Source organism: Magallana gigas, chromosome 5 (genome assembly GCF_963853765.1).
Source record: "Magallana gigas chromosome 5, xbMagGiga1.1, whole genome shotgun sequence".
Classification (NCBI taxonomy): Eukaryota; Metazoa; Mollusca; class Bivalvia; order Ostreida; family Ostreidae; genus Magallana; species Magallana gigas.
In genome coordinates this window covers 4,839,298-4,853,051 of record NC_088857.1, presented here as the reverse complement: position 1 = coordinate 4,853,051, position 13,754 = coordinate 4,839,298, and the positions used below count along the sequence as shown (strand labels likewise).

General features: G+C 33.8%; 1 protein-coding gene and 1 long non-coding RNA gene across 2 annotated transcripts; one reads left to right on the top strand and one right to left on the bottom strand.

The window, feature by feature from the left end:
- Positions 1–2,878: 2,878 nt before the first annotated feature.
- Positions 2,879–6,256, top strand: LOC109618020 (uncharacterized). Its single transcript, XR_004596712.2, has 2 exons — positions 2,879–3,020; positions 5,713–6,256. It is a non-coding gene; the product is annotated as an uncharacterized lncRNA (long non-coding RNA).
- A 4,376-nt stretch (positions 6,257–10,632) lies between these two features.
- On the bottom strand, positions 10,633–11,935 carry LOC105323246 (loricrin). The gene is made up of 2 exons (XM_034449478.2): positions 11,782–11,935; positions 10,633–11,472 (listed from the first exon to the last, which is right to left on the bottom strand). The coding sequence occupies exons 1-2, from the start codon at positions 11,785–11,787 to the stop codon at positions 10,708–10,710; spliced, it is 771 nt and encodes a 256-aa protein (XP_034305369.1). The 5' UTR covers positions 11,788–11,935; the 3' UTR covers positions 10,633–10,707.
- Between the last annotated feature and the right edge of the window lie 1,819 nt (positions 11,936–13,754).

Sequence of the window (13,754 nt, the reverse complement as noted above, 5' to 3'; positions counted from 1 at the left end):
CAATATTTACAATACAATTACCGACACACAATTATTACAATACAATGACCGATGTCCAATAATAACGATACAATGACCGACACACAATTATAACAATACAATGACCGACATACAATTATTACAATACAATGACCGACACACAATTATTACAATACAGTGACCGACACACAATCATTACAATACAATTTCCGACACACAATTATTACAATACAATGACCGACACACAATTATTACAATACAATGACCGACACACAATTATTACAATACAATGACCGATATCCAATAATTACGATACAATGACCGACACACAATTATTAAAATACAATGACCGATATCCAATAATTACGATACAATGACCGACACACAATTATTACAATACAATGACCGACACACAATTATTACAATACAATGACCGACAATACAATGACCGACACACAATAATTACAATACAATGACCGATACACAATTATTACAATACAATGACCGACACATAATTATTACAATATAATAACCGATACCCAATTATTACAATAAAATGACCGACACACAATTATTACAATACAATGACCGACACACAATTATTACAATACAATGTCCGACACACAATTATTACAATACAATGACCGATATCCAATAATTACGATACAATGACCGACACACAATTATTAAAATACAATGACCGATATCCAATAATTACGATACAATGACCGACACACAATTATTAAAATACAATGACCGATATCCAATAATTACGATACAATGACCGATACACAATTATTACAATAAAATGACCGACACACAATTATTACAATACAATGACCGACACACAATTATTACAAAACAATGACCGATATCCAATAATTACGATACAATGACCGACACACAATTATTAAAATACAATGACCGATATCCAATAATTACGATACAATGACCGACACACAATTATTAAAATACAATGACCGATATCCAATAATTACGATACAATGACCGATACACAATAATTACAATACAATGACCGACACACAATTATTACAATACAATGACCGACACACAATTATTACAATACAATGACCGATACACAATTATTACAATACAATGACAGACACATAGTTATTACAATATAATAACCGATACCCAATTATTACAATAAAATGACCGACACACAATTATTACGATACAATGACCGATACCCTACTATTACCATACAATGACCTATTTCATTCTACTTCAATATAAACTTACCTACACAATTCTATTTTGTTATACTGACCAATTTATTGCGTATTATTCAGGTGTCAGACCAATACAAAACTGTTGCAATGTACATGTACCGACTAAGACCTAAATTTATCAATCTAATGACCAATAATATTGTATGTCAATATTATTTTAACTGACCAATTGTATTCTCTTACAAAATTGACCTGATTAATATTATTTTATTTAAATCTTTAACTGGCCAATAGTATCATGTGTCAATATTTCAATTTCAATATGTAACTGACCTATAGACTTCAATTTCAATATTCAACTGACCAATAGTATTCTATTTGATTATCAACTGACCAATAGTATTCTATTTCAATATTTAACTGGCCAATAGTATAAGGTGTCAAAATCTAACTGACCAATCGCATTCTATTTCAATATATAACGGACCAATAGACTTTTACTTCAATATTCAAATAACCAACAGTATTCTATTTGATTATCAACTGAGCAATAGTATTCGATTTCAATATTTAACTGGTCAATAGTATAAGGTGTCAATATTTAACTGACCAATCGTACTTCATTTCAATATCTAACTGACCAATAGACTTCTACTTCAATATTCAAATAACCAACAGTATTCTATTTGATTATCAACTGACCAATAGTATTCTATTTCAATATTTAACTGGCCAATAGTATAAGGTGTCAATATTTAACTGACCAATCGTACTTCATTTCAATATCTAACTGACCAATAGACTTTTACTTCAATATTCAAATGACCAATAGTATTCGATTTGATTATCAACTGACCAATAGTATTCGATTTCAATATTTAACTGACCAATGCCAATTGTGTTCCTTTATTTATTACAAATAAACAATTCAATAACATCTTTTTATTTGAATTCCAACCATCGACATCGATAAAGTCAGCGTCATCATTTTTTTTTAAATTTTTAAAATAAAAACCATTTTCAGTCATCATATCGCAGCTTAATTTCTAAACATAATAATTATTACTGTCCATAAACCATGTTACAATAAATAGCTTTTATCTTATATTTTATATTTTTTTTTAGTGCCCAGGACCAAGATCATCCTACTGTGTAAGACTAAAGTGAGTTTATCATATCATCTTTACCATAACATCTCATACGCTTATTGATCAAAGTAACGCATTGTTCAAAAGATGCACCCTACTTTCACATGATAACATTGGATATTGAAATAGACATGACATGGACCTGCTTCTACCTTAATGCTAATACCAAAACAAGCCTTCGCCGTGATATTTCCTTCATCCATCGGATGTTTACAGGAACGTAAACATATATACCACGTTTTCCCAGTGCAATATAGTAAAATAGTTTATTCAAATATATGTACCGATATGAATATCAATGATTTCATGAAAATGAGAGAAAGTCCTCAAAAATGTTTTTAAAAATCATTCATTTTCCTATTCTGTCCTAACTTAAAATCAATCTCTCCCTTTTTTTAACGATCCAAGCTTGGTTCAACAACCTCCAGTATAAAGGGGCGTTGACCTAGTCAGCCATTTTGGAATTCAATATACGTAACATTGCATATTCAGATTTTTGGGGTCGGGTCAATCAGCCCTAGACTGTATGTCACGCAAACACACTGCCCTAGTTTCCCACCAATCACCACTCTCTTCGTTCAATCACCTTAAATGCCCCCATTTTTTAGTATATATAAGATTCTGAATTTGGGTTAGGAGAACAAATCGCCTTAGTGGGTCAGAGTACCTGGACCAAAGAGGGGACCACGAGCCTTTTCAGGTACGTAATTTCTTGTTTCTGTAAATTCCAGTCGATGATTCCCGATCTCCTTTAGGGGTCTGAGGATGTGGCAGGCAGCCATGTTGAATATTGTAATATATTTTAAATTTTGTGGAAATTGGTACCGCATTATGAAGGATGTTGTGAAAATTTTGAAATTCTAAGGTATTCATTTCGAAAACAGTAAGATATTATGTCCAAATCTTGTCGTAATATTGCATGATAAACCGATGTTGACCATGGTGGGGGGAGTGGGGGATGAAATATTGCTCTCACCAAACAATTGTTAACCATTGAAATAACTGTAAATATACTTATTCATATGTATGGGTTGCTCTCTGCATCACTGTATAACCATTTGTATATAAATGATAACCATTTAAAATATCTGTGGATATTCAACATGAAATATCTTTGACCATGTGGAGCTTTTTGTAGCAAAATATAGATATGGTGGAAAGATGTTTGGTAATTATGTTGATGATTTAAAATTTGTCAGAATATACGAATTTTTATGTAGCTTATTGTAGCAAGTTATTTTATTAGTAAACAAAACTGGGTCATAACAAGCAGTCATTTTTATTTTCAAATGGAATATAAGCTATTTATTAACAGATGTTAACCATCCAGATATGAACTTCATCTGTCGATAAACGAATATTGGCCAAATCAAATCAATGCTGCAATAGATAGCTAAAACTATCATAAGAAAAGATATTTTGACCATTTCGAAAAACTCTACCATACAGTTAAATTCTAAAGTCAAAAGATCTTAAGTCGGTCCATTCGGCTTGAATTCAGCGGGTTTTCCATTCTTTCCTCTCAATCAACCTTCTAGAAATTAATTGTCCTTAGCAAGTGAGAACCAATGACCTTGGTAAATCGTCTTTGAGGTGGACATGGAATCTTACCTTTTTTTTCTTATAAATAAGTGTCATTATTTGGAAATAAAAGGTTCATTGAGTGATGAAAATATAAACCCCATGAAACAACTGAAGTCGTCTTATAATTAATGGCCACACTGAATACTCGATTCATGAAGTTCCTTTTTGCTCCATAACTGAATAAAACTCCATTTCATTCATTAAAACGTTATTACTCACACAAAACTCACACATTGGATAATGATCTGTCCTATAAGAATTTATTATGGAAATTCAAATTAATATCACAGGTACTCTCCTATAAATTTTGCAAATACAGGTAGCTCTCAGAAATTGTAAACTGCAGACACTATCCCATACTTAACAAATTCACAAGCTACACGTATAACAAACATTTTTACATTGAGAGGTCATTGCCCAGTGACGTAGTCAAAATGTGTATATCCTAAGCAATCTGGAAAAAGGTCATTGCCCAGTGACGTAGCCAAAATCTGTGTTCTCTATCGCAATGGAGAAAAAGGTCATTGCCCAGTGACGTTTCGTGCATGTACTCTTAGGCGGCCTGATTACGGGCCGCCGGAAGGCGGTCCGTTATTTGATACACATTTAAATATTGTTACTGCGTTTCTGCGGGATAGTTCTTTTTTATTAGAATTAATACTATGCTTATTTTTAGGAGTTTAAAGTAAATTTGCATGTAGAAATATGTGTTATGCCTTTTAGAAAAAATCACATATTTTTTGTTTTACTCCTAAATGAAAAGTAGGTCATACTTAGTAGATTGTCGTATTTGGCGCGTTTTTATCGAGACTATAATCTATTCGGAAAATTTCTGAGTTTTTCATTCTTCTCAAAACAATGCATCGGGATCGGTATGCGGGACATACTTAAGACCTAAAATACTAAAGACCTGAATGTCATTAAATTTTATATTAATGATATATTTGAATTTCTATTTGCCGTGTCAAATAAAATGACTCTGCGTGTGTATTTATTACTTTCCTTGTAAATGTGGTAGAAAATATCATAAAATGACATTATATCAATTATTTACGCAAGAATATGACAGAAATGAAAATTTAAATTGACTGCAAAATTTGAACTAATCCATTTTTATTTTATTATGAGGTCTCTTGAAATCATATATTAAACTAATGCATTAAGTTTTCATTCAATACAATGCAACAACCAAAAAACCAAAATGGCTTGAAATACATAATCTCCAAGAGAAAAATGATGAGTTGAACTTTGTATTAGAGTATGTATAAATCAATGTGTTCTCCATTACTTCATACTATGGCAATGATCATACAATTTCCGTTAGAAATGCTTACAGTAACGAAATCGATTCTTTATGATTATAGTAAAATGTTAAACTTCAAAACAAGTTGCTGAAAGTATATTAAAATTTACCATAAAAATTAGTACAACCAACTCTTATTTTCTCCTTTGTGGTGTGTTTTTATGTAAACGACCAATAATTCATACATCAAATATATTTTTTGCGGCCCATTTGACGCTGGCGTCAATATGATTTCTTGTTTCCTTGTGATTTATGATTAAAATGTGACTTAGTCAGTCTAAAATAAATAATTGATTTCTCACTTGAAATTATTCATAAGTAAAACAAAGTATATGGAACAATCTGGTCACCATCTATAGCATGTGCTCTTTACAATTCCATAGAATTGAAAATACTTTATCGGACTTCCTTGCTAAGTCCATGGAGATCGTTTACATCGTGGCGTTATTAAAAACATCATTTAGATTAATTCACACTTACTAATGGTATATCGTTATGTTTAAAGGCAGTGGTCCCCAAGAAGTTTACTCACAACCCAAGCCATGATCAGTAGAAGGAGACGAGCCAGCTAAATGGGGACCCAGGGCCCGTCTGACATCGGGGCAGGGGTCGGACCACTCCGTGGGAGTGACAACAGTCACTGTCCATTTGTTGAAGGTGACTACAATATATGTCTAACTGTTACATCAAAAGAACTGCAAATTACAAGGAGAGGGAAAACTCCAGAGGATCCCAGGACTTAAAGAGAAGGAACAGAGACGGATCATTTTTGTTTGTTTTTCTGTGTTTTGAACTTGTAACAATGTAATCTCAATATTGTGCACACTGCTGCACAAGCGGATGAATCCCATCCCGGTGAAACGCTCCATTGTGGGTTTATTTTATGAATGGATTGTGGGTTTATTTTATGAATGGGTAGTAAATCTGTCGCTGAGTGTGTTTGAATGAGGTTTGGTGAGTACGGACTCAAATGAAGTTACATGAATGTATTTTACTGTGATAATTCACTTGTTATATTATAAATGAAAGAATGAATGAATAAGATTGAACTTGTTTAGTAAAAATGTGAGAACTTGACATAATTGTATTGATGTATGATACCTGTTTAAACATGTATAACTTTTTATGTACTGGACCCTTTATTCGGGACCCATAACTTACTCTGCTCGAGTACCGTGTACATTGTGCCATAAGAAGCCGGGGACGGACGGCTGCTGCAGTTCCGTGCTCCGTGTCATACCCTGCTTGTTTTGTTTAAGTTGCATTCTCAGGAGTGTGCGCCACTGAATTTGATATTTATGCAGCACATATGGATGGACTGACCGGTGAGGTATAAATGTGTGCGATTCTTTGTTGCATAAGTGCTTTCTTTTGTCTGATGTATGCGAGTGACTGATTGAATAGGGTGTCTGCAGAATGTGTTTTGGATACCTTGTTGTGTAATTGCATCCTCTGTGTATGGTGCATGGGTGGGTACTTCTCGTATCCACAGAACTGATTGCAGAGAGAAAGCTTCTTCTTTTGTTGCTCTTTTTGTGCCTTAATTCTTAGCTAACAAGGGCTTCTGTTGCTTCGAATTCGGATGAATATGTACCGGTGAATTTGTACATATAGGAATCCTTCTAGTATAGAACATGTGATACAGTTGCTATGCGATTAGTGTTTTTAGACAAGTTTTATACAGAGTTAGAATCTCTCAAACATTAGGGGAAAATAATTTGTTTTTAAAAGTTTTTTGCATAATTAACGCCAGGAAAATTCCAGTTAGAGCTGGAGCGATAAAAAGACTCGTCTTAATCTACCCGGTGAGACATGAGACATTTAACAATATAATTATAATTCCTGTGAGTGTGAAAGCGTGTGATAAACGTACAGTATCAGAACACGTGACATGTAATAAATGAGTAATTTTTAGCCACGTGTATTTTAAAACACATGCTAAATAGCTAAGGATGAATATTTACCGGTGATTGAGAATCAATCAAAATGGAGAGAGAGAGAGAGAGAGAGAGAGAGAGAGAGAGAGAGAGAGAGAGACGTTATGTTGTGAATTATACTGTGCCATATTTTTTCTTACCTTTCTGCTTGCAATGCATTCAATGCTGTCCTTTGTTAAGCCTGTCTAACAATATAAGTAACTGTTGTCTTCAAGAATAAAAATGCAGGAAAACACCAAATACTTAGTTGCTTATCTATGTGTTGGGATAACTCATGCTATTCTCGTTTTGATCGGGACCCCCCTCGATTCCCCTTCCCTGTCCCCAATTCTACACCCCCTCCCACGTAACGTCAATGACACAGAGAAGAAAGGCAGGGAAGTTTTAATATATATCTGATTATTACAATGCACGTATTTGTGCATTAGTACTTCACGGTTAGCCAGTATATTAAAGGGGCATGGTCACGATTTTGATCAAATTCTATTTTTATGTTTTTATTATTTACCATGCTTTAGAAATGCATTTCGAATGATCATTACAAATAAAATTTGGGAGTCATTCGTAGAGTTATAAGCAAGATACAGGGCTCATAATTCTTTGTCATGTAAACAAGGCTCGTGACCTGTTTTTGTTTACATAGGTTCAATATACTAGTAAAAAATCCTTTTAGAGCTTATTTGTCTATCTTTTTATTTATCTTAATCATAGATAAACAGTTCCTAACGTTTCACACATTTGTTTTAGGTTTAAAACTGAAATTTTTATTTCAACGTTCAAAATGTGAACAAATGCTTTGTTTACATAACGAAGAATTCCATGCTCTGTAACTCGCTTATAACTCAACAAATGACACTCAAATTTCGGTTGACTATTTAAAATGCCTTTCTGAAGCATCGTAGATACTAAAATCGGAAAAATAATTTTTGACCAAAATCGTGACCAAGCCCATTTAAATGTTCCTCAATACTCTACAGTATTGTACATATCCACAATAATACATGTATAGGAGGAACATGGTTACATTGTACAGTGGTTTTCTCTACACTGTAAATTCAGTTATGAGAATAAAGTTCATTGTCATTGTCAAAGTTCATTGATACTATTTGCATTATTTTAACAATAAAATCTTCTTTTTTTGTGAATCATGCGGATTAAAAGGGAGCGACGAATGCATTGTAGAAAAAAATAATTAAATAAAAAATTACCTATCTAAGGAATTTCTTTCTGCAATTAAATATTTGATGAAGTAACTATTGAGTCTAAGAGCGTGGCTGCATATTCATCTCCTATACAGATTAGAGTCTAAAAGTTATGAAATCGTCTTTTCCCAGTTCTATGCTTAACATACGGTATAACTCGACACGTGTCTTTTGATGAACGATTTAAGGATGGATATTTGTCATTGCTCTTATTCTTTTAATTTCTATGACTTATTTTATTTCTCTAAAAAGTTCAATTGTGTTGGGATACAAATGATAAAAATATGGAGCACAAGCCCGATTTAAAAAAAAGAGGGCGTTGAAGTTCTTAAAAAAACCAAACACCACTATTTGGGGGCTTTGATACGCATACCCAGTTTAAATCAACATAATTCAAGTATTGAACATTCATGTTTTTCAGGGTTACAAATTGATGTTATGTTGAATATACAATGTTTTAAGTGATTTTTCTATGATCAGATTTGCTAATATCTTAATTTTACAATATTTTATCCGTCCTTAGATAGACATTTCACATGCCTTATACACCCATCTTCTTCTGGTTTTACATGAATATATACCTGTATGATATCTTGACACGTGTTTTTGATGCATGATTACACGATAAATTGTTGCCACTATCCGTATTCTTTTAATAAAACATATTATGCAACGGTTTAATGTCGGCGATAATTGCAGAATAATTATTTCCGCGCAAAGGTCATGTCCTTCCTAGAAAACATTTTATATAATATCATCAAGGTGGAATAACACACCTGGAAAAATTCACTCAAATCAATAGTAAATTATTTGATGAACTGATAAATAAACTGTAAATATGTTAAATAATCGAAAATTTGCAGTTTGGGGATAAAAAATGAATATCCAACAAAATTCAATTTAGTAAGTAAAAACAAAAGCCCCTGCAGGATTCGAATTCGGGATGTACGGATCACAAGGCCGACACGTTATCCACTCAGCTATGGAGTAAGTTAGGAAATTCTTTCGATAAAACGAATTCGAAAAGCCGTTTCGATCAGAGGTCGGCCATTTTGTGATGATGTGTTATACCACCTTAACGTGGCATGGTCACGATTTTGGTCGAATTTCATTTTTCTATTTTGCTTTTATACAATGCTTTAGTATTAAAGGCATTTCTAATGGTCAACCAATCATCGAGTTAAAAGCAAGATACAGAGCTCAAAACTCCTTGTTATGTAAACAGAGCTCGTGCCATGTTTTTGTTTACATTGGTTCGATACACCGGTATTTTTTCTTTTCTAGCTGATTTATATGTCTGCTTATCCGTTTTAAATAAGGAATAAGGAATCATTTTTGAGTATTATGAGGTGATAATTTCGGTCGGGGCTTGATCAAATCCAATAAAGCCCGAAGGGCTTTATGATAGATTTGATCATGCCCCGACCGAAATTATCACCTCATAATATTCAAAGAATGATTCCTTATTTCTTATATTTATATAATTTAAAGCCATCGTAGGATTAAATATTTAAATATAAATAAGCAAACCCCGCTGGCGCCTCAATTTGGCGTCATTTGTATTATGGGTTATATAGTACAAAATCGATAGATAGTGTTATCACAGTCAAAGACACTGGACAATGTAAATATATCTAAATAACATTTTAGGTGCATGTAAACCTGGAATTTCTTTTCATCATTCAGAAACAAAAACATGACCTAAGCTTTGTTTACATACAGGAAAGAACTGTGAGCTCTGTATTTCGCTTATATCTCGACGACTGACACTCAAATTTTGGTTGACTTTTGTCACGATTTTGTTCAAAACTCATTTTCCCGTTTTTTAATGTTTACAATGCTTCAGTAAGGCATTCTGATAGTCAACCAAAATTAAGCTTCAGTCGTCGAGTTATAAGAGAGATACAGAACTCACAATTCTTTTTTAAATTTTGGGTGTTAAAAAGAAAATTTCAAGTTTAGTCTTAAAATGAATGTGACAAACGCCAGAAACTGTATATCTATGTTCAAAACTAATTTAGCAGATAGAAAATTCTGCTTGAAAAAGAACTTTTACCGGGTTAATTGAACTAATGTTTAAAAAAAAAGCATGGCACGGGCTTTGTTTCAATAACAAAGAATTGTGAGCTCTGTATCTTGCTTAGAACTCTACAATTGACACTTAAATTTTGATTGATCATTACAAGTGCATTACTAAAACATCGTAAACAATAAAAAAAGAAGAAAATTTCACCAAAATCGTGACCATGCCACATGAGAAAACTTCAAGAATAAAATAAGAGTATATTGGACAGATAAATAGTTTTTATTGTTTACAATTTATTAAAAACGAAACAATTCAACAAACGCCAACAATGCTGATCAATAAATTGGTGATGATGAAGAGGAGCCTTGTGACCACGAGTTCGAGGATCCACCGGAAAATCCAGAGTTCATTCCGACGCCGCTTGACCAAGAATTAGATGCGCCAAAGGAAAATCCGGGATCTACACTTTGTCCCCAAGATCCAGATCCGCCACTAGAGAATCCAGAACCCATAGTTGGTCCTCCCCAAGATCCAGATCCGCCACTAGAAAATCCAGAACCCATAGTTGGTCCTCCCCAAGATCCAGATCCACCACTAGAAAATCCGGGATCGACTCCATCACTTCCCCAGGAGATATCGCCTCGGGAAAATCCGGAATCGCCAGCAGGTCCGCCAAAGTCGTTGTTACCCTGGAGGAAACCTGGTTCAGGCCCTATGAAGGACCCAAAGGGTAGCCTCCCTCCCTCCATACCCCCTACAACAGTTACACCACCACTCACTCCTCCAATCGTGTTGATCCCCTGAAAGCCACCAAGTTGCCCTATTCCTCCGGATACCATTGGAAAAGCCTCGCCAAAACCGCCAAACATACTCTGCCCGAATCCTCCACCGATGAGTGATGGAGGAGGTCCAAATCCTGACATGATACTGTTTGTAGACAAGTCTCCGAGTCCCATCCACCCTTGTCCAAATCTAGACCCTCCTGCTAACGACCCTAAACCGTCAAAGCTAACGTAAGGTGTGGACATGAGGCCGCCTGACAGATACTGCTGGGCACTGGCGCCACACACAACGACCAATAGCGACAAAACTTTTACAACCTAAACACAGAATCATAAAAATACAATACTGAACACAAAACTATAAGTAAAAAAGAATTTTCAGATATGATTTTTAAGCTAGAAACTGAAAAAAATCATATATTTTAGCTTTAAAATTTGTATAAATATTTTCTTATACCCTTGGGACCACAGAGCTTTTCTCAAGGAAATCTAGACCAACTATCCCTTTTGTTAAGGTGTTTCAAAATTTACTTTTTCGCCCATTTAAAAGTGTTCACTTTCAAATATTTAATTTCCTTTTCATACATGAAATCGTATCGCGAGTCCTCATGCGTACACACAAATTACCTTCATCTTCCGTAGTATTCCTGCTATCTGAATGATGTATCACCACACTAAACGTCTTTTATAGTCCCTTCGTTTTCAAGTTTTTGTCTTATATTTCAGTCCGATATTTAGCAAATCTGATTGGTTAGCCCGTACAGTTCAATTTGCCAGTAGATTTCTACGTACTAAATGAAGTAATCAAAACGAGGCGAGTGCCTCGTTTATGATTTAACATTACGTATCATCTCTTTTGCATGCGTGATGCTGTGACGTCATGTGATGTCATAGCATGAGAGTTACCAATCATTATGCGTGTATCTGATGGCCGGTTCATGGATTGTGACCTGTTCGTGTACCCGTCTTATATTGTCCAATCTGTCCTCTGATATATCAGTGCAGTGGCATGAGTCAGCATTATGCCTTGATATGTCCATGTTATGCTATTGGAAGAGGTCATCGAACGACAGGTGTATTTGATATTGATGGGTTATATACGCTGGTAGGCCCACTGGAATATAATTATCAAACAAACCAATTGAAAACGTTTTAATTAATGTGTACCAGAGAATTTGAACAATTGTTTTGTCCATTGTCGCAAGAGTAATAGATTGTACATGGTATGGTTTTAAAAATATCTTATTTTAAAGTCGTTTTCAATTTTTCACTCTTTTCATTTTTACATTTATCATGCATCTTTCGATGACACCGTCTTTCGTATGTTTTTTAATTACTAGTAACTGAAAGCTATTGTTCAACAAAACTAAATTTGCTTCAACTGAATTACACTGTTTTTAATGCTTATTTTTAAAGATACATTGATATTGGCAAGTTATGCTTAGATATTCTAAAGAGGCACGTAGCATCGTTTTTTAACTTTACAAGCCAAAAAAACAAAAACAAAAACAAAAAAACAATGCTACTTTCTAAATCCTAGTCCGTGGGGAGGGGGTGCGAAGTCTACATTTAACTTCAATTTTACTGTTTATTTCCTTATTTCCAATTCCATTTTTACATGATCCAATAAAAGGGTGGGGGGAAACTCCATGTTCATTCATTTTGTTATATGTATAGTTAAGAAAAATCTTTCCTGCGCCAAACAGTGCGGGGAGGGGAGGGGAGGGGCGGGCCCCCGATAGTTTTCGTGAAAGAAGTAAGTACAACAAAATACTCTTAAGAATTCAGTTACTTGGCCGTTCCATTTCTGTACAAACTGGTCTAACTGTTTTTACAATATTCACTGGCCATTTCACATCAGCAACACGTTGTTGGTAACAGAAATGCAATCAGTGTGTCGTGATAAGCAAAATCTATTTACAAGTGTCTTTTACTAATTAACAATTTTTTATTGCCAATGAGTCCGTGACTAATTATAGTCATGGACTCATTGGCAATTAAAAATTGTTAATTAGTAAAAGACACAAGTTAGCCAACTATAATTGTTCATTTCTCCTATATATATTGTATGAATATTTAAAGAGGTTCGTTCCTTTGTTTTTGGGCATCCATTTTGGGTCACTTCTAGTCTGAAAATTATGCATCACTTGTTAATTCATATTTTACAATGCCTAATAATTTAATTCTGGTTGTAACACGTTTTCTGATTGGTTGAAAAGTTGATTTTATATCGTATAAAGAATGTTACCTACGTCATAGTAAGACTTACGTCAAAAACGTATCAATCCGCCTGACGTTATGTTTGAATTTTGTACAATTTGATGTCATTTTATAGATCAAATGACCGTTTTTATCAACAATTGATAGCAAATAAATTAAATTATAAGGAATGAATTCAATATTTTTTAGTTTTATACGATATAAAATGATTTGGAACAGTTTACGCTTTTTTATAAACCGCTTTGCGGTTTATAAAGCGTAAACTGCCCCAAACCATTTTATATCGTATAAAACTAAAAACTATTGAATTCATTCCTTAAATAAACTATATTGAATAAAATAATTAAGGGTAAACTACATATTTACCGAGTTTAGTAAGG